This window comes from Muntiacus reevesi, chromosome 7 (genome assembly GCF_963930625.1).
Source record: "Muntiacus reevesi chromosome 7, mMunRee1.1, whole genome shotgun sequence".
NCBI lineage: Eukaryota > Metazoa > Chordata > Mammalia > Artiodactyla > Cervidae > Muntiacus > Muntiacus reevesi.
Window position 1 is genome coordinate 52872904 of NC_089255.1, and position 25719 is coordinate 52898622.

At 38.7% G+C, this 25719-nt stretch overlaps 1 protein-coding gene across 1 annotated transcript in view; it reads left to right on the forward strand.

The window, feature by feature from the left end:
- The window catches only part of PRTG (protogenin), a 148763-nt gene extending 143511 nt beyond the window's left edge, over nt 1-5252 (forward strand). Inside the window, exon 21 of the mRNA XM_065940456.1 lies at nt 2044-5252. Coding sequence (XP_065796528.1) covers nt 2044-2189 — 146 coding nt within the window. The 3' untranslated portion in view covers nt 2190-5252. The remainder of the gene's footprint in view (nt 1-2043) is intronic.
- Nucleotides 5253-25719: the final 20467 nt, after the last annotated feature.

Sequence of the window (25719 nt, forward strand, 5' to 3'; positions counted from 1 at the left end):
TTACAAGATACTGCTCATCAGTATTTTCATACCAAAGACCATTGAAGTATATAGATTAGCATGTAAGTAAGTAAAGATGAGCAGATTTGAAATAAATTTATTTAGAGGCTGATAGAGACTCTAGCTTTAGTAGCAAAGGGTATCAAAGGGCTAAGTTTACATAATTAAAAGCAATACAGTTATGTTGGTATTTATCAGTGTTTTAATTCATGTGTTTTTTATCAGCAAGTTTTTAAAAAACCAAAGATAAATTTAAGGTTTCCTCCACATATAGGCAGATTTAGTTGTACATTAAACTGTTGTTTCTTGTTTCTATGTCAACCAAACTTGTCTCTCCAGAACCAAGTCTATATACAAACAGCATACAAAGGGACTTTCCATTGAATCTGCTGATTCAACCACAGGATGTTTTTGCCAAATGATGTGATACTTTCCTAAGCACCTTGAGTGTGGGATGTCTACAGAAATATCAGCAGGCTCTTCCATTGCAGAGCACTGTGGCAACCCCTGAATCAGCCTATGCAGCCTTCCTCCTGCTTCAAGCATTACCTGGTTTACTCTGAAGGCCTGAGGTAGTCACTTAATAGCAAGAATGTTCTCATGTCTGGAGAGCCAGGGGATATAACAAGGAAATGAATCAGATCAATTTCCAAGTGGCTGTCCTTTGATAGATGTGCTCTTTGAAGTTGTTCCTGAATTGACATATTTTAATTGCAACAAGGGAGCTTGCTATTTCAAACTTCAGTGGAACCATGGGTAAAACAAATATCTTGTTCATGAAATACAGAGTTTTATATTTTGATTAGCTTAAAAGTAAGGACACAACTTTATCCACTAAGTGGCTTTAAAAAATTAGCCTTGGCACATCAGGGAAATTAGATCCTCAGGGAAATGCTTTTTTATTTGCCTTAGCTTCAAACAAGAGTGGTGCCAACCTTGGGAACAATGACAGTGATTTGCATTGGTTTGTCTTGCCTTTGTTAAGGACATTGTGCTTGCCCATGTTGACGACTCAGGGTCATTGTTCAGGTCCATGAAGACAACTTTGGAGACAATTGAGTCTCACAAAAAAGATGGATTTGAAAGTTGTTTTTTTTTTAATGCTAGAATATCCAGATGTGGTTCCACCTCAGCAGTGGCTGTTATGATTCACATATACATTTATATTTCATTGAATGTAAAATTTTAATAGTGAGTGTAAAAAAAATTTCCAGTATATTGGAAGAGTCATGATTTAAGACTAAACATGTATTTTGTAGATTTTGTTTCTGACAGTTTGCCACGTGGGTCTCTGATAAAACTGCTTTGGTTTAATGGTCATAATTTCTGTGAGCACAGAATAGAGGGTTCTGGAGATTACCATACACAATCAGTTGTCTAATTGTGAATTTTATTGATGTTTAGAAGGACACATACATAGAATTGTGTGAAGCTGATTTATGCTCAGGACGTAAGATTGCAGGCTAATGCAATGTGTATGTTTGCAGGCTTTAATCTTCTCAGGCGATTTCCCCTGGTAAGCTTTTGAAGGTGTTTAAGATTAACATGACAGTCTTGCATTTTTACCAGACAGTGTATTATTTTCTTGCTATTGCTATAATAAATTACCACAAAGAAGGCCTTAAAGCAACACAGATTTATTATCTTACAGTTCTGTAGGTCAGAAGTCTGACACAGGTCTCAATGGGATAAAATCAAAGTTCATTTCCTTGTCTTTTCTGGCTTTTAGAAGTTGTAGATCCCACTCTCTGTCTTCAAAGTCAGGTACATAGCAGCTTTCTGACCCACTTCCATTAACATATCTCTTTTTCTGACCCTAACCAGCAAAGGCTCTCGGATGTTAAGGACTCACTTGATAAGATGGGGTCCATTTGGACAAATCAAGAAAATTCTTAACTTAATCACATCCTTAGTGTCTTTTTTGCCCTACTCAGAGTCCTGGTATTTAAGCTTGAACTTCTGTGGGTGGCCATTATTTTGCTTACAATAGGTACATTATTTCTGTAGAACTCTGATCCCCATAAAATGTCTGTTGCATTACAGAGATTGGAAGTGTGAAGTCATGTGTCCCTTGGGGATCTTCAAAATTTCAAAGGTATGAAAACCTTGGCTTATCACCTATCAAATGTACACAATTAAGCTTTCTCTCTAAATCACTTGCAAAAACAATTCAACTTGAAACTTTTTGAATACGTACTTTGTGAATTAACATCTCAGTTCCATCTGTTTAACAGGAAAGTTTCATAGTATTTGGCTCTAACTTTACGGAATTTCATCAGAAATTTTTGAAACCTGTTCTTATTATAGTTGAGCTTTGTCCTTTTCTCTTAAGTGATTGTTAGGGTAGAGTGGAGGAAAAGACCTCAAACATAGGAATTCAGAGTAGATGAACAGAACCATGCTCAAGTTCATTCTTCATTTCCTTTTAAAAGCATTTTGCAACATGCACACCTTCTGACTTTTAAGTCAGGCTTATTTCTTCAGCTTCACAAGCCACTGTTTGGTTTTCAATTTGATATAACTTCTTGATTTTCCATGAGCCTCAGTTAGAGCCTCCACTTAACCTTATCAGCATGTACAACTCCTGGAAAATTTTATCTTTCTTGTAATTCTTTTTTGATGTCAATTGTTCCTTTTCCTAGAAAGCTTTAGATTCCACTGCTGTAGTTTGTTCTGATTCCTGGGTCATGTCAATCAAGCCTTCTTTCAGATATAAAGGATAGTTTATAATTCTACCCTAAGTTTTAGCATTTCTTCAATGAACAAGATAAAGCTTTCTCCATTAAGAGGTAGGGCCCATGATGATATTGTGAGTAAGGTTAAGAGTGCTAGTCATTTTTCAGCCACTTCTGATTCTATTCCTTAGAAAGGGATGTGCCATTTACTGAGCAAACATGATGTGCCATACATATGCTTCAGCCATGCATACTGCTACATTCTACAGAGTAAATAGGATCTCCATTTTAGAGATCAGGAAGTAGGTTTAAAACGTCTAACTTGCCAAAGATCACAGCTAGTATGGTGCTTAGCCAAGACACAAACCCAAGTTGGTCCAACTGCAGCATTTACAGTATTTCTACTGTGATACATCATCTCAGCTAAGACATGATATTTAATTACCTAGGCTCATGGTACCTTCCACTCTGTCAGCACAACCTGTCCACATAGTCATAGCCAACCAACAGAGAGAAGTCTGTCTTACTTACATCCATTTATTCACAGGAGGAATTTACAGGGGCTATAACTCACTCTTTGTCATCTCCTAACCACCCTTCTTTTCTCCTTTGACACCATCAATTTCTCTTAGTCAGAACCGAGTGTGAAAACTGATGCTTATGCCTAGAGTTGCATTAAAAAAGGGAGATATAGTTTCTGGAGCCCTTAACTATCCAAGTCCTTCTTTATTAGACTAGGTGTTCAGAATTGAATTTTTATTTTTTGTAATTTTCCTGTTGTCCCCAAATCTAAGTAGAAATTTATTAACTGGAAAAAGCCAGGCCTGTAACCAGTCATCCCTGTTTGCTAGATCTGAAGAGCATAGGTGTTATTTGAATTCAACCTAATTAATATAGGAGGGAGCAAAGTTGAAGGAGAATCATATAGTAGAACAAGTATAACGTTAATCTTTGGCACACCTAAATTCTAGTCCTTGACCATTTTGAAAATTGGTGGAAAAAAAATCCTTAACTCTTTTTTTGTTCCTTTTTTTCTATACTTTGTTGTGCAGAATGAAGCAGTAGTACTTTGAAAACTTAAAAGTGTAAATAATTAGAACCCTAAAGTCATTTCTTTTCAGCTATGAAACATATCTTAATAGCTTTTTCTTTCTTTACCTGACAGCCTTTCCAATTGCATTTGCCTGTGCTAAAATGAAAAATGCTTTCGTTTTCAATATACACACCAAAAAAACTACCAGAAGAAAGTGGGGGATAACAGATGTAGACAGGAATTTAAACACTCACCTTTAATGTAGGTAAATCTATATGCTGAACAGGGGGATTTACAGTGCTTTTGAAAGTACTAAACATGAAATCGCCTTACCCTAATTTAAATCTTTTATTTTTTGATATCTTGGCTTTTAAAGATTTAGGGAGAGAGTCAAATATCCCCAGAGGGGTGGATGGGTAAGGACAGAGTGCATTTTTAGGATTCTTCTCTAACAGATCTACTTTTTCAAGATTATGGGGCATTTCCAAATTTCTTTAAACTGTTTGGAATAAATTTTAGGGTAAGACATACTGGCATCTAATTCTAGTTTATTCAAGTCAACCTTTAAGGCTTATTGACAAGAATTACATGATTATCTTTTTTTAGAGAAAGGAAATATTTTCCCTAACTTTCTTGAACCAGCAAATATCACTGTTAGTATAATCCATGGGATTCTGAACACCTTTCTTGATTTACTCGTCTGTATCTTGTAAGTAGTTCATGGTATATAGACATAGTCCTGATTTACAGATTTTATCTTTAAAATTTACATTACAGAAGTTTGTTTTTCTGCAGAACTATCTTTAAAAATAACAGCTAAAAATACTTAAAAATTTTTACCTGAAACATTTTTCTCCCTTTTACCACATTCTTTATTCTGTTTGCAAATGAAAATGATTACCAATGATTTAACATGAGCCTGTTAAAGAAATTTGCAAAGCCTTAATTCACACACATTGCCTTAGCCTATCAGTAGACTAGAGGACATATATTAAGTTTGTCTGTCTGTTGCTGTTGTTGGACAATATTTTATGTCTGTGTATGTGCGATTTTTTTTTTCTATTTTCTTCAAAGATGTGAATTAAATGAAAGTGTGGGAGCCAGCTGTTTATTGTTTCATATCATGGGTGTTCTGGATCCTTTCACTCTGTATACCATTTTCTTGTAAGGGCAGCGTTTGCAGACTAGCTAATGGACTCTAGAGCTGAGCTATTTTAATTTTATACTTGACTCAGGGGATCAGCTCTGTGAACTCCATTGCATGAAGAAAGCAAATGTTTGCCTTGATTTTGAATGTACTTTTTTAATGTCTTCTTAAAACATATTTTGCTTAATAATGTGGGTTTGTTTTCTTTTTCTAGCATCATAGTAAATATTGCCTAGTACTTTTCCCATCCTCAGGATAGTTTATATACTATCCTACAGGTCATGCCAAAAATGAATAAAAGTTTAAATGCCAAAATGTTTATGAAACTGCTGTCTAAATACTGATTGATTGCACAGTTTAAATAAAAATTTTCCTTAGTTAAAAAAAGAGAAAAAAAGACATGTTTTCTTTTACTTTTCACTTTTCTTTTGGGTGATAGAGAATGAAAACTTTGAGTTTATAAAATGATGGCTTTCATATCCTGTGATGGGATGATTATAGAGTCTACTCCAAGCAGTAGGAATAGAGCTGGGAGAAATATTGATAACCTCAGACATGCAGATGATACCACTCTAATGGCAGAAAGCAAAGAGAAACTAAAGAGCCTCTTAATGAGGATGAAAGAAGAGAGTGAAAAAGCTGACTTAGAACTCAGCATTAAAAATCCGAAGATCATGGCATCTGATCCCATCACTTCATGGCAAGTAGATGGGGAAAGGGGGAAACAGTGACAGATTTTATTTTCTTGGGCTCCAAAATCACTTGCAGATGGCATCTGCAGTCATGACATTAAAAGACGCTTGCTCCTTGGAAGAAAAGCTATAACAAACCCAGAGAGAATATTGAAAAGCAAAGACATTACTTTGTTGACAAAGATCCATATAGTCAAAGCTATGGTTTTTCCAGTAGTCATGTGTGGCTGTGAGTGCTGGACTATAAAGAGCGCCAAAAAATTGATGCTTTTGAACTATGGCCTTGGAGAAGACTCTTTAGAGTCCCTTGGACTGCAAGGAGATCCAACCAGTCAATCCTAAAGGAAATCAACCCTAAATACTCATTTAAAGGATGGATGCTGAAGCTCCAATACTTTGGCCACCTGATTCAAAGAGCTGACTGGAAAAGACCCTGATGCTGGGAAAGGTTGAGGATAGGAGGATAAGGGGGCATCAGAGGATGAGATGGTTGGATAGCATCACTGACTCATTGGACATGAGTTTGAGCAAACTTCTGGAGATAGTGAAGGACAGGGAACCTGGCATGCTGCAGTCTACAGGGTCATAAAGAGTCGGACACAACTTAGCAACTGAACAACTACAGCAAGGCATCTTAGAATTGTTTTCATCTGGCATTTATTGAATAGCAACAAGGAAAGAGAAATTTTCCCATTCCGATAGATGACTGCTTACCTTAGAAATAAATAGCCTAAAAGCCAAGACTCATCCAGATAGATACATTTCTAATTCAGTTAAAACTTTTGTTTTTTAATATTATAAAAAATGATTGAGAAATATTGAAAGCTTTTCCACTTAAAAAATCTAGAAATAACAGGTAAAATATGACCTAAACAAACTTTGTAAGATAGTTTTTTTAAAAGATCTCCCGATTTGGGTAATGAAAGGGGAACTGAAAAATAGAACAGTAGCTTCTCAAAATGACATTGTGCTGATTGGAGGACATGAAAGAAAGAAAACAAGTGAAGAAGAAACTCTATCAAAAAAATAAGAAAAGTGAAAGTCACTCAGTCATGTCTGACTCTTTCAACCCCATGGCCTGTACAGCCCATGGAATTCTCCAGGCCAGACTGGAGTAGGTAGCTATTCCCTTCTCCAGGGGATCTTCCCAACCCAGGGATCGAACCCAGGTATCCTGCCTTGTAGGTGGATTCTTTACCAGCTCAGCCACAAGGGAACAAGTACATTAAAAAAAAAAAAAAGATTTCCTAGAAATTAGGGGAAAAAAAGTTGTTGAATTTTTGAAAATCCATTTAACAGCATATCAACTACATTGAATATTCTAAAACTGGAAGATAGATGTGAGGAAATTGTCCAGGATGCAGCACAATAGATAAATAGAAAATAGAAATAAACAAGATTTAACATACATCTGACAGTCATTCTAAAGTGAAAGAATGAAGGCTAAGCAATTTTCAAAAAGAATATGACTAAATTTATGAAATCCTTGGATTCAGGAAGCATAATCCTCAGTCTTAAAAAAATCCACAGCAAGATGTCTTTTTTTTCATATTAAGAAAGTCTTGAGTTGTATTCAGCATTTTATCTGAGGCTCTAATGAGAGTAAAAGAAGAAAATGATTATCTCACATTCAATTTTAAGGACTCTTGGAATAGTGAAAGCTCAGAGACTAAAACAATCTTTTTTTTTTTTTCTTTTATTAGTTGGAGGCCAATTACTTCACAACATTTCAGTGGGTTTTGTCATACATTAACACGAATCAGCCATAGAGTTATACGTATTCCCCATCCCGATCCCCCCTCCCACCTCCCTCTCCACCCGACTCCTCTGGGTCCTCCCAGTGCACCAGGCCCGAGCACTCGTCTCATGCATCTCACCCGGGCTAGTGATCTGTTTCACCATAGATAATATACATGCTGTTCTTTTGAAACATCCCACCCTCACTTTCTCCCACAGAGTTCAAAAGTCTGTTCTGTACTTCTGTGTCTCTTTTTCTGTTTTGCATATTGGGTTATCATTACTATCTTTCTAAATCCCATATATATGTGTTAGTATGCTGTAATGTTCTTTATCTTTCTGGCTTACTTCACTCTGTATAATCACTCATTCTTAGAGAAATGCAAATCAAAACCACAATGAGGTACCATTACACGCCAGTCAGGATGGCTGCTATCCAAAAGTCTACAAGCAATAAATGCTGGAGAGGGTGTGGAGAAAAGGGAACCCTCTTACACTGTTGGTGGGAATGCAAACTAGTACAGCCACTATGGAAAACAGTGTGGAGATTTCTTTAAAAAGTGGAAATAGAACTGCCATATGACCCAGCAATACCACTTCTGGGCATACACACCGAGGAAACCAGATCTGAAAGAGACACGTGCACCCCAATGTTCATCGCAGCACTGTTTATAATAGCCAGGACATGGAAGGAACCTAGATGCCCATCAGCAGATGAATGGATAAGGAAGCTGTGGTACATATACACCATGGAATATTACTCAGCCATTAAAAAGAATTCATTTGAATCAGTTCTAATGAGATGGATGAAACTGGAGCCCATTATACAGAGTAAAACAATCTTGAATGTATGAAATGCATTGTTTACAATATACAAAAATACCATAAAGATTTTGTATCAAAAGGAGATAGTCTGAATATCTGCAAAGTCTCTCCAGTCTGATGACTCCAACAGTCATTATTCTGTTTTCCCCAATTCTAACCTAGAACTGTGGACAAAACAAACAATACAAAAAACTTTTCTAGGCAAAGGAGTCTCTGATGCTGCTGTTTAGTTGCTAAGTTGTGTCTGACTCTTTGCAACCCCATGGACTGTAGCCTTCCAGACTCTGCCCATGGGATTTTCCAGGCAGGAATACTGAAGCGGACTGCCCTTTTCTTTTCTCACATCAAGATGTGAATTTGGTGAACTGCAGAACATCAAAGACAAAGATAAGAATTTAAAGGAAGTTAGAGGGAAAAAATGATTAATAGATTTCACTAAGAAGATTTCTCAATAAAAGAAGCAAGAAGATGGTGGGATAATATCTTCAAGACATCACACACAAAAAATAACTACCGTGTGGAATTACAGAACTCCACACTGTAGAGAAGTGTACATGAGAAGAAGCAACAATAAGCAGGAGATACCAATCAAAAAGATAATGAGATACTACCCGATACCTACTAGGATGACTAAAATAAAAAGATCATAGTAAGTGTTGACAATGTGGAGAAATTAGGACCCTTTCAGATTGCTGGTGGGAATGTAAAAGGTATACCCTCTAAACTAGTTTAGCAGTTCCTTAGAAAGTAACATAGTGTAACCATATGACCCAACAATTCACTCCTCAGATATATACCCAAAAGAAATAAAACATGTTCATACAAAAACTTGTACAGGCATAGTCACAGCAGCAGTATTTACAATAGCCCCAACATGGAAAAAACCCAAATATCTACCAACTCATGACTGGATAAATGGAATGTGGTATATTAACTCAATGGACTTTATTCAGCACTATAAAGGAATTAAGTACTGATAAATGCTATAGCAAGCATGAGGTTTTTAAAAATACTAAGTGAATGAAGGCAGTCCAAAAGAGCAACATGTATCTATAGAGACAGAAGGTAGATTAGTGGCTGCAAAGGACTGAAAGCTTGTAGTGAATGGGAAATGATCACTGATGGGTAAGAGGTTTCTTTTGGAGAGATGAAAATGTTCTGAAATTGACTGTGATGATGGTTGAACAATTCTGTGAATATACTAAAAAAAAAAAAAAAAAACTATTGAATTGTGTACTTTAAATGGGTATATTGGTATATGAATTACCTTTTTTCTTTTTTTGGCCACACCACATGGTATATGGGATCTTAGTTCCCTGACCAGGGAACGAATCTGTGCCCCCTGCAGTGGAAATAGAACCTTAACTGCTGGACCACCAGGGAAGTCCCTGGTACACAAGTTACATCTCAGTAAAACTTTTTAAAAAATTCATGAAGAGCAAAGAGAGAAAGGTGGGTAAATCTAAATCAACATTGACTATATAAAACCAAAATACTACTAATGAATTTTATATAACAAGGTTAAGCTAAAATGCTAGAAAGAGTGAACCATAAGGCTAGAAGAAAACTCAGCAGAGCCAAAGTATTCTACCATTCTTTTAAAAAATAACTATGTTAAAAATTTAAGATTAAGTGCTAAAATAATAGTTATCATTTCTAAGTCTACTAATTTAGGTAGACAAGGAAATGAAGAAGACACACGATCAATTTAAGAGAAGACAATGAAGTAGACAGGGGGAAAAAAGCAAAGATAACCCTAAGAAAAAGAATAGAGTAATATGGTAGGAAAAATACAATTAAATCTGTAGGAAACAAACTACTCCTACATTAAGGGTTAGATGAAAAAATCTTCCTGTATGTTGTTGCCACTTAAAACATAATGACCCCAGTCTCCCAAGGCAATAGAAATAAAAGCAAAAATAAACAAATGGAACTTAGTTAAACTTAAAAGTATTTGCACAGCAAAGGAAACCATAAACAAACAAAACAGACAACCTGTGGACTGGGAGAAAATATTTGTGAATGATTTGGCCAATAAGGGCTTACTTTCCAAAATATACAAACAGTTCAGCATTACTCCAAAGAAGTAGACAAATGGCTAAGAAGAATATGAAAAGATGTTCAACATCCTGAGTCAAAGGAGAAATGCAAATCAGAGCACCATGAGATGCCACTTCATGTCTACTACATGAACCCTCACACATGGCTATAATGAACCCTCACACATGGCTAGTAGGAACACAAAATGGTGAAGCCAATGTGGAAAACCATTTGGATTCCTCAAAAAGCTAAATGTAGAATTACCATATGAAAAAAAAAGAATTACCACGTGGGCCACCTATTCTACTTCTAGGTATATACCCCCCAAAATGAAAACAAAGACTGAAACAGATACTTGTACACCAGTGTTAATTGCAGGTTTATTCACAACAACTAAAGTTAGAAACAACCCAGATGTTCATCAACAGATAAATAGGTAAACAAACTGTAGTGTGTCCAGCAAATGAAATATTGCTACTGCTAAGTCACTTCAGTCGTGTCCGATACTCTGTGCGACCCCATCCCTGGGATTATTCACCCATAAAAAGACATCAAGTTCTGATACATGTTACAGCATTGATGAACCTTTAATACAATACCACCCCACATGAACTAGGTTAGTAGGTAGAATTGTAAATGAAGAAACAAGAACTATCATTACATGCATATGATGACTGTCTATATAGGAAATCCAAGAGAAGTCTATAGACAAACCATTGGTCCAAAAAGAAGATTTAAGCAAGATTCCTGGGTAAATACAAAGTATAATAGAGTTATTAGCAACAAACCCCTACAATGTGCAATTTTTAAAGAAAGGTATAATTTACCATGTCAACAATAATTAAGGATTAAAAATATCATACCAAACATGTAAGCCTTTTACAGAGGAAATTATAAAGCTCTGTTGAAGGACATATTTGAAGAACTATTTACAGAAGGAGAGAGCCCAAGTTAGGATAGAATGGATAGGAACATTCATTATTTTTAAAATTTCAAAACCCCCAAATAAATCTATATACTTAAGCAATTCAAATAAAAATCCTAATAAGATTTCTCACAGAAATTTCCACATGAAAAAGATAATTTTGGATGCCTATATAATCTAAATGAACAAAACCACAGATAAATGAACAAAACATTAAAGACCTGATTGTAAAAAGCCCGGCAGAATCCTATATATCCTATATACACTTGCTACTATTCTAAGCACTTGGTGTACATTGACTCATTTAATCCTCACAACAGCTCCTTGAAGTAGATGCTATAATTGTCCCTATTGTAGATGAGAGCAGTGAGGCACAGAAAGATCAAGGAACTTTCCCAGGATTACACAACTAATAAATGTAGAAGCAGGATTTGAAGTCAGGCAGCCTGGATCCTGGTATCTTGGTACTTAACCAGTATACATACTGATTTCTTTTACATGTGTTTATACACATATTCAGATCAGTATAAAGAAAATTTAATAATTAGTGAAACAGACTTTTGCTCTGTTAGACCCTCCCTGACTTCTTCCAATTCTTATTGCTCTCTTTCTCATCCTTCTTCATTTCTAGTTCCTTCCAGTTCAGTCTTATAAGAGCTATCTACTAATTTCTTTGTAAGGTTAAACTATAAAGTGGTTAGAGCTAGGTAATATACATTTTTAATAGATAATTCTTTAAAACCAGGGAAATTTTACAATCCAAAAGCATGGTGAAATGACATCAAAATAAGAGTGGAACAACAAGTGGTGAGGTTGACATTTTGGGGAAAAAAGAGCCTGACTAAAATTCAAACGAATGACCATATACTCTCAAACTGAGTGCATATGCTTATAATCTGTATGCATGGTTAATATACATTTGAATATGAAAACCTGTACTTTTACATTTTGCTTATTTTGTAACAAAAGCTATAATAAATATGGGAACTCTGGGAGCCAGGGTTCTCAATTCAGGAGAAGAAAGATACAAGGAGGGAAGGGGTAAAGACAAAGAACCATGTGAAATTGGTTTGGAATTAGAGGTATTCATATGTATTGATATGAATTCATGATTTGCTATATGTAGTTGTACCATATGAAACTGCATTTTTCCAGAGTCTATAAACAATGACACTTATTGGCAATGAGTGCATCAAGCACCCTGTTTTTTAAATACCATTTCCCACTAAAAGGAACCAGGGCTCTTTGAGGAAAATTGCTAAATCTAGGACTGGGGCAGAGACAGTATTTAATCCTGGGACATCTTGTGTCAGAAAAAAAGTAATTGTTCTAGAAATTATGGGATATGTTTAAAAGATTACAGGAGTCACCCGAAGGGCTCCAACTAGCCAAATCTAGAACAAATTGAGTATTACAATGAATAATGCATTACTATTATAATTCCTTTAATAAAATAAGTTAATTCTGACAGGAAGGAAAGATAGGTGGGAGAGAGGAAAAAAAGGAGAAAGGCAAGCTCTTTTTTATACTAGAATGTCGAGTAAGAAATGTAGAGGAGTGGCAGAGTTAGAAATGACCATTTTGCAACTGTGATAGTAATAACTGATTCAGGTAAGAATCACCAAAGAATACAATAGGGGGGTGACTGCTGATCAGCACAGAGTTTCTATTTGGGGTGATGAAAATATTCAGCTTTAGATAGTGGTGATGGTTGATACAACTCTACGAATATACTAATATACACTAAAAAGTGAATATACTATATGAAGAATGGTATATATTTCAATGGTGAATTTTATGACATAAATTATATCTTCATAAAAAATTCTCAATGTACAAAAACTAGGGGAACTCAAAGAAATGTTCCTGTGCCAATGTGTCTTTGTCTTACCTCCCCTTTCCCAATCTTTCCCTGCCAACACACATACAAACTAAAAAGCCTTAAAATTGGCACATTTTCTGTCTTTTAAAAGAGATTTCATTAAATGACAATTGTTCCATATTTACAGTTTGTTGTTTAAACACCCTGTGTTCCTTAGGTAGTCCTGCTGTGCTCTTTTTCATTCACAAATATGCAATATCTTTCTCATTCCCACATGCTCTTAAAATTTTTCTCAAGCACCCACAGTGTTGCAGTCTGCCTATGTTGGCAGTATTTATATCCTGGAAAAAATCTGCCTCTTTTTCCATTTTGCTGTAAGAAACAGAGCAAAACAAGGCAGAACTCCCGTATTACTTTGCCATGTTGGTTTATCAGCTGTCACATAAGAGGTACATGACTCACTGTGTCTTTGGAATCAAAGATCAGACACAGACACCATGAATGCTTTAACCACACTGTCCCAGGAAAGATTCTGAGGACCTTCCTTGGTTACCTTAAATTCAAGTCTGTGGTTATTACAAAGGGTATGTCAAGGTCATATGACAATGATCAAGATGAACAGTTTAACATAGACACTTGTCCCTTTCTTGTACTGCTAGACTCCTGAATATTTTAAAAGGATTACATATGCCCAATCAATCATTTTCTTTGTTATTTTTCAGTAACAATTATCCAGGAGGAATCCTGAGAAAATGCTTGGTCTGAAAGAATATATTTCATAATGTATTCGTTTAAACTGTATATGACTGAAATTTGGCTATGTGTGAAAGTCGCTCAGTTGTGTCTGACTCTCTGTGACCCATGGACTATATAGTCCATGGAATTATCCAGGCTAGAATACTGGAGTGGGTAGACTTTCGCTTCTCCAGGGGATCTTCCCAACCCAGGGATCAAACCCAGGTCTCCTGCATTGGAGGTCGATTCTTTACCAACTGAGCCATCAGGGAAGCAGAAGTTTGGCTAGAGGAATCTGTTACTTCAGTTCAGTTCAGTTCAGTTGCTCAGTCGTGTCCGACTCTTTGCAACCCCATGAATCGCAGCACGCCAGGCCTCCCTGTCCATCACCAACTCCCGGAGTTTACTCAGACTCATACCTATCGAGTCGGTGATGCCATCCAGCCATCTCATCCTCTGTCCTCCCCTTCTCCTCCTGCCCCCAATTCCTCCCAGCATCAGGGTCTTTTCCAATGAGCCAACTTTTTGCATGAGGTGGCCAAAGTATTGGAGTTTCAGCTTCACCATCAGTCCTTCTGGTGAACACCCAGGACTGATCTCTTTTAGGATGGACTGGTTGAATCTCCTTGCAGTCCAAGGGACTCTCAAGAGTCTTCTCCAACACCACAGTTCAGAAGCATCAATTCTTTGGTGCTCAGCTTTCTTCACAGTCCAACTCTCACATCCATACATGACCACTGGAAAAACCATAGCCTTGACTAGACGGACCTTTGTTGGCAAAGTAATGTCTCTGCTTTTTAATATACTGTCTAGGTTGGTCATAATTTTCCTTCCAAGGAGTAAGTGTCTTTTAATTTCATTGCTGCAGTCGCCATCTGCAGTGATTTTGGAGCCCCCCAAAATAAAGTCAGCCGCTGTTTCCCCATCTATTTGCCATGAAATGATGGGACCAGATGCCATGATCTTAGTTTTCTGAATGTTGAACTTTAAGCCAACTTTTTCACTCTTCTCTTTCACTTTCATCAAGAGGCTTTTTAGTTCCTCTTCACTTTCTGCCATATCTATTACTTAGTTGACCACTTTAAACATGAGTAGTTAATGTATCTTTTTTCCCCCCAGCTTTAGAGTAGTTTGTTGTTTAGTCACTAAGTCCTGTCTGATTCTTCTATTCTTTTTTTCTTTTGGCCGCCAAGTGCACCATGTGGGATCTTAGTTCAATAACCAGGAATCAAACGTGTGTCCTCTGCAGTGGAGGAGCAGAGTCTCGACCACTAGACTGCCAGAGAAGACGCAGTCTAACTCTTTTGTGACCCCATAAACTATAACCCGCCAGGCTTCTCTGTCCATGGAATTTCCCAGGCAAGAATACTGGAGTGAGTTGCCATTTCCTTCTCCAGGGAATCTTTCCAACCCAGGGATCAAACCCATGTCTCCTGCATTGGTAGGCAGATTCTTTACCATGGAGCCACCAGGGAAGCTTAGAGTAGTTAGTGTAACTTAATCAATAGACAAAATTATAGAAGGTTAAGACTTTGACACTGAATTCTCAGCAAGTATATAATTCATTCATTCCAAAAAATGTTTGTTTAGCACATAATATGTGCCAGATAATAATAAATAAAAATCAACACAACCCTTTTCTCATGAATTTTGAAGTCTGGCAATAAAGACAAAATGTAATCAGTCACAAAAATTAATATGTAGTTTCAAATTGAAAGAAGTGAAGAAGGAAAGTACATGAAAAAACAGAATCTGAGGTAGACTACAGGGAGGCTTCCCTGAGGACAGAAATACTTGAAAATGAAAGAGTTTGAGTTAATTAGACTAGGAGTAGGGAGAAGAGCATTCCTGAAATAGAAAACAGAATTTGTAAAGCCCCTGTGGCAGGAGAATGTTGCAGGAAACTTTTAAAAGGTCTGTGAACCGTAAGAGCAAGGGCAGTGGTACAAGATGAAGCTGGAGTAATCAGTGGAAATTATTGTATAAGCCTTGTAGTTTGTGTTCAGAAAAAAAAATCTAGCCTTAATTGTAATAGCAGTGGGAAGCCATTGAGAAGTTTTATGTAAAGTGATGACGAGATTGTATTTAAAAAGAGCACTGTACATTTTGGAAAACAGGTTGGTGGTTACTTCAAACTAAAAATGAACTTAACATATAACCCAGCAACTGCATTAAATGAAGACTTAATTTTCTACAGGAACTTGTACATGGATGCTCATAATGGTTTTACTCATAATAGCAAAAAAAAAAAAAAAAAGAAATTACCCATGTAGTACTTCAATGGGTAAATGGTTTAACAGACCGTGGTACATCCATACCATGGAATAGGAGTACTACTGAACAGTTAAAAAGGGGTAAAATATTGACACACATTATAACTTGGATTTAGTTCAAGGAAATTATATTACATGAAAAAAATCTCAAAGGGATACATATTGCATGATTTCATTTGTATAACCTTCATGAAATAAGATAACTATAAAAATGCAAAATAGGTTAGTGGCTGCCACTAATGGGTTAGGAGAGTGGATGGGTGTAGCTGTAAAGAGAACACTAGGGAATCATTATCAGGGAATCTTGTGCTGATAGTATAAGTATTTTGTTTGTGGTAGTGGTTATACATGTGATAAAATTGCATAGACCTACACACACACACACACACACACACACACATACATACACTCATGTATGTATACTTGGTAAAATCTGAATAAGTTCTATGGATTGTACCAATATAAATTTCTTTAAAATTTAAATTTTTGGTTTTCAATATTGTACTATATTGTACAAGAAGCAACAGTTAGAACTGGACATGGAACAACAGACCGGTTCTAAATCGGGAAAGGAGTACATCAAGGCTGTATTTTGTCACCCTGCTTATTTAACTTATATGCAGAGTACATCATGAGAAATGCTGGACTGGATGAAGCACAGCTGGAATCAAGATTGCCGGGAGAAATATCAACAACCTCAGATATGCAGATGACACCACCCTGATGGCAGAAAGTAAAGAACTAAAGAGCTTCTTGATGAAAGTGAAAGAGGAGAGTGAAAAAGTTGGCTTAAAGCTCAACATTCAGAAAACTAAGATCATGGTATCCAGTCCCATCACTTCATGGCAAATAGATGGGGAAACAATGGAAACAGCAAGAGACTTTATTATTTTGGGCTCCAAAATCCCTGCAGATGGTGACTGCAGCCATGAAATTAAAAGATGCTTGCTTCTTGGGAAAAAAAAGTGATGACCAACTTTGCATGGACTTTGCAAACAAATGTCCATCTAGTCAAAGCTTTGGTTTTTCCAGTAGTCATGTATGGACATGAGAGTTGGACTATAAAGAAAGTTGAGAACTGAAGAATTGCTGCTTTTAGAACTGCAGTATTGGAGAGGACTCTTGAGAGTCCCTTAGACTGCAAGGAGATCCAACCAGTCCATCCTAAAGGAGATCAATCCTGGGTGTTCACTGGAAGGACTGATGATGAAACTGAAACTCCAACACTTTGACCACCTCAGGTGAAGACTTGACTCATTGGAGAAGACCCTGGTGCTGGGAAGGATCAGGGGCAGGAGGAGAAGGGGACGACAGAGGATGAGATGGTTGGATGGTATCACTGACTCAATGGACATGAGTCTGAGTAAACTCCGGGAGTTGGTGATGGACAGGGAGGCCTGGCATGCTGCAGTCCATGGGGTTGCAAAGAGTCGAACATGAATGAGCGACTGAACTGACTGTACTATAACTGTACATGGGGCTTCCCTGGTGGTTCTAGAATCCTCCTGCCAATGCAGGAGATGCGGGTTCAATCCCTGGGCTGGAAAGATCCCCTGGAGAAGGAAGTGGTAACCCACTCCAGTATTTTTGCCTGGAGAATCCCAATGGCAGAGGAGCCTGGCAGGCTATAGTCCATGTGGTCACAAAAGAGTCAGACACAACTTAGTGACTGAACAATGACATCGTTGTACGTGATGTTAACACTGGGGGGATTGAGGGAAGAATGCACAGGACCTCCCTGTACATTTCTGTGCAACTTCCTGTTAAAGCTATAATTATTTTAAGATAAAAATTTAAAAAGTAAAGAACACTCTAGCTATAGAGCAGGAAGTAGATTGGAGTTAAGGCTGATATGGAAGAAACTACTGAGTGATTGTTATAGCAGTCTAGAAAAAAGCTAAATGATCACGGCTAAACTTGGGTGGTGGCAGTAGGGAGAGAGAGATGAATGGACACATCAGAGAAATATTTAGAAGGTAAAAGTAAAACTTAGAGAATCTGGTGATGGATGGGATATAAGAAGTTGAAAAGAATGAATTCAAGGGTATTTTGTAAGTGTAACTTTTCCCCATATTTCATACGCTAGAAAATAAACATACATTTAGGACAAGACAGCAAAAAATTGGAAGCCATCATCTTATGACAGCATATTCCACAACCAAAGGTGATGTTGCTATGAGTTGGGGAGCTTTGCTAGCCTCAAGTACACACTGTTGTTGTGTCAAAAATCAGTTTATTATGGGGGGACTTCCCTGGTGGTACAGTGGATAAGAATTTGCCTGCCAACGCAGGGGACATGGGTTCAATCCCTGGTCCAGAAAGATTCCACATGCTGCTGAGAGCCACAGTGCTGAGCCTACACGCTGCACTACCGAAGCCCAGGCACCTAGAGCCTATGCTCTGCAACAGGAGAAGACACGGCAGTGAGAAGCTCACATAATGCATTGAAGAGCAGCCCCCGCTGACCACAGCTAGAGAAAGCCAGTGCATAGCAACGAAAATAAATAAATAAATAGTCAATTTATTAAGGACTTCTCTGGTGGTCCAGTGGTTAAAACTCTACACTGCCAATGCAGGGGGCACCTGGTCATGGAGCTGAGATCCCACATGCCCTGTGGCATGGCCAAAATACTTTTAAAAAAATTTATTGCCTCTTCATCCCAATTTACCCTTCTTTGCCTTTTCTCCAAAAAGGAAGATGAACCCTTTGTTTTTCCTTTGCCAACCAGCATGATGTGATACCTTATCAGCAGAGGGGTTAGAGAGACGTGACAGGAGGAAGGGGCTTTTCTTCCTGCTCCAGTTTCTCCTCTCAGTAGGCTCCGTGCAGCAAGCATGGCATTTCCAGTGTGCGGCTCCTGCCATGCTGGCAACTCATCCAGTGCCAGGATCCTGCAATCCAGGCAGCACCCAGGGAGCAATACTTTCTCTGGCACTCCCCTTAGACTGCTGGCTGCACATTCTCCAGTCCGGTCAGGATCTTAGCCTGCAGAGTGAGAGGGCTCTAACTCAGTTGGAAGGCTTGTAGCTCCTCCCAAATTATATTTGCATTTCTCCTCTTTTTGGATCTTCTCTGTAGCTCAGATGGTAAAGAATCTGCCTGCAATGAAAGAGACCCGGGTTCAGTCCCTGGGTCAGAAAGATCCTCTGGCGAAGGGAATGGCAATCCACTCCAGTATTCTTGCCTGGAGAATCCCATGGACAGAGGATCCTGGCAGGCCACAGTCCATGGGGTCACAAAGAGTCAGACGCGACTGAGCGACTAACATTACTACTACTACTATCTTTTAGCATTCTCTTTACTCTTTACTATCCAATCTCTCCCCACTGCAACCTTCTGCTATGGTCAGCAATTCTTCGATTAAATTATTGTTCAAATTACTACATGATTTTTATGTTTTGATTGAATCTTGATTCAACCAAGCAGTCCCCCAAAGTGTGCTGTTTTGATTCTCTCAACATTGAGCGTTAATAACTCATCTGTATTTGTCAACAAAGGGATCCTGGATATAGGTGACCAATGTATAGAGGCTGCAAAACTGACCATGGTTTCAACTGTGTTCTGAAAGCATTTAAACCAATATTGCAAATTTACCAAATATCTAGAATTGGGTTTTTAAATTTTTATTTAATGTGAAAAAATCATGATTTTACAAGTTTATAAAATATTTCCTTTTTTCTGAAAAAAAGTTTACATGTTAATCTAAACCAACTTATTTTTTTTGTTGCTGCTCAGTTGCTGTCATTCTGACTCTGTGACCCCATGGACTGCAGCATACCAGGCTTCCCGTCCTTCACTATCTCCCAGAGTTTGCTGAAACTCATGTCCATTAAGTAGGTGATGCCATCCAACCATCTCATCCTCTGTCGCCCCCTTTTCCTCCTGCTCTCAATTAGCATCTTTATGTTTAACAACTCTACTATGTTCACCATGTTACCTATAAACAGGTAAAATTTTGAAATGTAAAAATTTAGCAGCAAAACTATAAAATACTTCAAATATAAGAAAACAAGGAGGTTGAGTAGATTCCAGGCGAAGGATGATAGGACAGAAATGAGTATTTCTTTCCATAGAATGTGAAAATGTTGATCATTTCTCCCTTTTCTTGAGTGCCCTAACACTCCTTTTTTTTTTTTTTTTTAATTTTTCATTCCTTCTTATTTTCTTTTACAGGCTCCTCTATTTCAGTCCATCCTTTAAAATGTCAGCATTTCCCTGGATTTTGTTCTTGGCTCTCATTTCTCATTGGTATTGGGTGAGTTTATCCAGTCTTAGGTAATGTTTTCCTTATTTGTATCTGCAGCCTATGCCTGTCCTCTGATCTCCAAATTCCTTTACATGATCCAGTTTATAGTCTGGGGTCAGCAGATTACAGCCTATGGGCCAAATTCAGCACACTGTTTTTATATACAAAGTCTTACTGGAACATGGCCACACCCACTTACTTATATATTGTCTACGGTTGCTTACCTTATATAAAGACAGAATTGAGTAACTGTGACAGAGAACGCATGGCCTACAAAACTCATATTTATTATCTGGGCTTCCAGAGAAAAAGTTTATTGATCCATGCTCTAGCTTAAGCTGTGCATTCTACTGTGGTTTAGGCATGACTGAGCACGTACTTTTTTAAATGAAGGGAAAGGCCCACCAACAACAGCTAGCTTTACCTGCAGCTCTCCATCAGTTCATCTCAGTGGCTCAGTCGTGTTCAACTCTTTGTGACCCATGGACTGCAGTACGCCAGGCTTCCCTGTCCATTACCAATTCCTGGAGCCTAATCAAACCCATGTCCATTGAGTCAGTGATGCCATCTAACTATCTTATCTTTTGTTGTCCCTTTCTTCCACCTTCAATTTTTCCAGTATCAGGGTCTTTTCAAATGAGTCAGTTCTATGCATCAGGTGGCCAAAGTACTGGAGTTTCAGCTTCAACATCAGTCCTTCCAATAAATACTCAGGATTGATTTCCTTTAGGATGGACTGTTTGGATCTCCTTGCTGTCCAAGGGACTCTCAAGAGTCTTCTCCAACATCACAGTTCAAAAACATCAATTCTTTGGCAGTTAGCTTTCTTTATAGTCCAACTATCACATCCATATATGACTACTGGAAAAACCATAGCTTTGACTACATGAATCTTTGTTGGCAAAGTAATGTCTCTGCTTTTGAATAAGCTGTCTAGGTTGGTCAAAGCGTTTCTTCCAAGGAGTAAGTGCCTTAGTTTCATTGCTGCAATCACCATCTACAGTGATTTTGGAGCCCCCCAAAATAAAGTCTCTTGCTGTTTCCATTGTTTCCCCATCTATTTGTCATGAAGTGATGGGACTGGATGCCATGATCTTAGTTTTCTGAATGTTGAGCTTTAAGCCAACTTTTTCACTGTCCTCTCACTTTCATCAAGAGGCTCTTTAGTTCTTGTTTGCTTTCTGCCATAAGTGTGGTATCATCTGCATATCTGAGGTTATTGATATTTCTTCCGGCAATCTTAATTCCAGCTTGTGTTTCATCCAGCCTGGTATTTCACATGATGTACTCTACATATAAGTTAAATAAGCAGGGTGACAATATACAGCCTTGAAATATTCCTTTCCCAATTTGGAACCAGTCTGTTGTTCCATGTTCAGTTGTAACTGTTGCTTCTTGACCTGCATACAAATTTCTCAGGAGGCAGGTTAGGTGGTCTGGTATTCCCATCTCTTGAAGAATTTTCCACAGTTTGTTGTGGTCCACACAGTCAAAGGCTTTGGCATAGTCAATAAAGCAAAAGTAGATGTTTTTCTGGAACTCTCTTGCTTTTCCGATGATCCAACGGATGTTGGGAATTTGATCTCTGGTTCCTCTGCCTTTCCTAAATCCAGCTTGAACATCTGGAAGTTCACGGTTCACGTACTGTTGGAGCCTGGCTTGGAGAATTTTGAGCATTAGTTTGTTAGCGTGTGAGATGAGTGCAATTGTGCGGTAGTTTGAGCATTCTTTGGGATTGCCTTTCTTTGGGATTGGAATGAAAACTGACCTTTTCCAGTCCTGTGGCCATTGCTGCATTTTCCAAATTTGCTGGCATATTGAGTGCAGCACTTTCATAGCATCATCTTTTAGGATTTGAAATAGCTCAACTGGAATCCCATCACCTCCACTAGCTTTGTTCATAGTGATGCTTCCTAAGGCCCACACATTCCAGGATGTCTGGCTCTAGATGAGTGATCACACCATTGTGATTATCTGGGTCATGAAGATCTTATTTGTACAGTTCTTCTGGGTATTCTTGCCACCTCTTCTTAATATCTTCTGCTTCTGTTAGGTTCATATCACTTCTGTCCTTTATTTTTCCCATCTTCGCATGAAATGTTCCCTTGGTATCTCTAATTTTCTTGAAAAGATCTCTAGTCTTTCCCATTCTATTGTTCTCCTCTATTTCTTTGCATGGATCACTGAAGAAGACCTTTCTTATCTTTCCTTGCTATTCTTTGGAACACTGCATTCAAATGGGTATATCTTTCCTTTTCTCCTTTGCTTTTCGCTTCTCTTCTTTTCACAGCTATTTGTAAGGCCTCCTCAGACAACCACTTTGACTTTTTGCATTTCTTTTTCTTGGGGATGATCTTGATCACTGCCTCCTGTACAATGTCATGAACCTGTACAATGTCATGAACCTCCATCCATAGTTCTTCAGGCACTCTATCAGATCTAATCCCTTGAATCTAAAAAGGGATTTGTCACTTCCACTGTATAATCATAAGGGGTTTGAATTATATCATACCTGAATGGTCTAGTGGTTTTCCCTACTTCCTTCAATTTAAGTCTGAATTTGGCAATAAGGAGTTCATGATCTGAGCCACAGTCAGCTCCCATCTTGTTTTTACTGACTGTATAGAGCTTCTCCATCTTTGGCTACAAAGAATATAATCAGTCTGATTTTGGTATTGACCATCTGGTGATGTCCATGTGTAGAGTCTTCTCTTGTGCTGTTGGAAGAGGGTGTTTGCTGTGACCAGTGCTTTCTCTTGGCAAAACTCTTACTAACCTTTGCCCTGCTTCATTCTGTACTCCAAGGCCAAACTTGGCTGTTACCCCAGGTGTTTCTTGACTTCCTACTTTTTCATTCCAGTACCCTATAGTGAAAAGGATATCTTTTTAGGGTGTTAGTTCTAGAAGGTCTTGTAGGTTTTCATAGAACCATTCATCTTCCACTTCTTCTGCATTCTGGTCAGGGCATAGACTTGGATTACTGTGATATTGAATGGTTTGCCTTGGAAGTGAACAGAGATCATTCTGTCATCTTTGAGATTGCATCCAAGTACTGCATTTCAGACTCTTTGTTGACTATGAGGGCTACTACATTTCTTCTAGGGGAATCTTGCCCACAGTAGTAGATATAATGGTCATCTGAGTTAAATTCACCCATTCCTGTTCATTTTAGTTTGCTGATTCCTAAAATGTCGATGTTCACTCTTGTCATTTCCTGTTTGACCATTTCCAATTTGCCTTGATTCATGGACCTAACATTCCAGGTTCCTATGCAATATTGCTCTTTACAGCATCAGACTTACTTCCATCACCAGTCACATCCACAACTGGGTGTTGTTTTTGCTTTGGCTCCATCTCTTCATTCTTTCTGGAGTTATTTCTCCACTGATCTCCAGTAGCATGTTGGGCACCAGCCGACCTGGGTATCTCTCATACGAGAGATTAAAGACCTGGGCATCTCTCCATATGAGAGACTAAAGAGAAATTCTGGAACTCATATCCAGGACCCATGAAAAAAGAGTATAACAGCAAGGCGAAGGGATGTTTTTATTAGGAATTTGTTATACTGGGAACATAAGGAGTATCATACACCATGTTCTTTTTGTACAGTCACCGAGAGAGCATTTAAAGACAGATTGCTAGACCTCTTCCTGGGGATTCTGATTCAGAACAATTGGGGAGAACCTTGGGAATCTGAAATTTTGAATGCTTTTCAGGTGATTCTGATAGGTAACAAGTAGTCAGGATTTGGAAGTCAAACTAACCTAAAAATCCATGGCCAAGTAAAATGGTCTTTCTTTTTTTTTGGCTCCAATTTGCCATAGGCGGGATCTTAGTTCCCTGGCCAGGGATGGAACACAAGCTCCTTGGAGTGGAATCTCAGAGTCTTTTAACCACTGGGATGTCAGGAAACTCTGCCTTTTTATTCTTGATGAATCATTAAGAAGAGGCCAGTTTGTTTCTCTTTATTATATATTATTTCTGAGTCTCTAGCTTTAGGAAATACAATAAAGAATTCAAAATCTCTTAGCCATGATTTTTCCCAACCACTTTTCTTGCACTAAGGATCATATAAGGAAACTCTATTTCCATATTACCTGATATTTTCAAAGTGCTTTCACATCTTCTCTCAACGACCATGTGAGTTAGAATATATAATCCAATACTTAGCATTTGCTTCAGTTTATCACACCAAAATCCTGTCGATCTAGTTCACTAAGGACCATTTCCAGACTGTTATTCACGCATTCATTCAAGAACAAAAAATTTTTGAACACTTGCCAGTCACTGTTAGGTACCAAAGGATAACATACTGCATAAAATTCCTGCCTGCATGGAGCTTACATACTAGTTGTGGGGCTTGCGTTCTTGGGGGTGGGGGGTTGGTGGATGGTTCTCCTTACACGTGCCTCCTGTAAAAATTTTCCTAGCATATTCTAGTCTGAATCTTAAAATTAGAAATTTCTCCCCAAACCTATTAAATGAGAAAGGGTAACGTTTGTTCCATGGCCACACCATACCCTGTCTTTGAAGCTGATTCCTCTGCTTTGGTGCTTGTCTGTCACGTAGTTCTTAAGACTGTACATTGGCTTCATGTTTACACCTGTTCTGTCATTATCTGTGCAACTCAATGAGTTCTATGGGTCTTGTCTTTGAAAGGAAGAGGCTCCTGTTTGCAATCATATGATTAATGAGTGCTTCTCAGTGATTCTGGGTCAGAATGGTCAGTGTCTCACCTGATTGAAGATTAAAGTCTACACCTACAAGATGTCTTTAGTAGAACTGGAAACCTAACAAACAGGGACAACATTTCCGTGAAAGTTAAGTCAGAGAATGCCAGAGTCAGAAGAGATCTCAGAGATGTAGCCCCACTGCCTTTCCAAGATCAGAAATCTGAGACTCAGAGAGGTTACTTAAGTTGCCTTAGGTCACACAGCATAAATGGATGTGGAATCAGCAATCAGACAACCACACGGCTTTGTGTGTGTGTTGCGGGCGGGGGAGAGGGCAGGGGGGTCCTTCTAAAATTTAACGTCTACATCAGGTTCAGGTGCCCCATCACACCCACCCACCCTCCTTTCTTATATTAATTCCGCATCGCTTTCGGAAGAATCAGGTCGTGAAAACTTGCAGTTGTGGCATTCTACAAACAGGTGTCCAGACCACGGACACGGAGTTGGGAATCTGGGTCTCCACTTGCCCGCGGAGAACTCTCCAGCTCCCGCATACAAAGTTTTCTCGGTTCGTACGTTTCTCTTTCAGATCCCTGGCCGCGAGGCCAAGATGCCTGCTGCGGCCTCGGAAGAAGTTCGGAGATGCGAATTCCTTGAAGAAGCCGGGGCGCGTCGGCCGCCGAGCCGGGCGTCCTCTGGCCCGGCGGTGGCGGCGGCGGAGGGGGAGCGCCGCGCGCGGAGCAGCGCGGGGCTGGGCGGGGCGGCCCCTAGGAGCGCGCTGCCCGCCCCGACTGCCAGGGCCGCGGGCCCGCTAGCCCCGCGCGGAGCGAGAGGCGCGCGCGGGCCGTGGGGGCTGGGCCGAGGCGGAGCGCTAGGCGGCGGCGGGAGGCGCCGC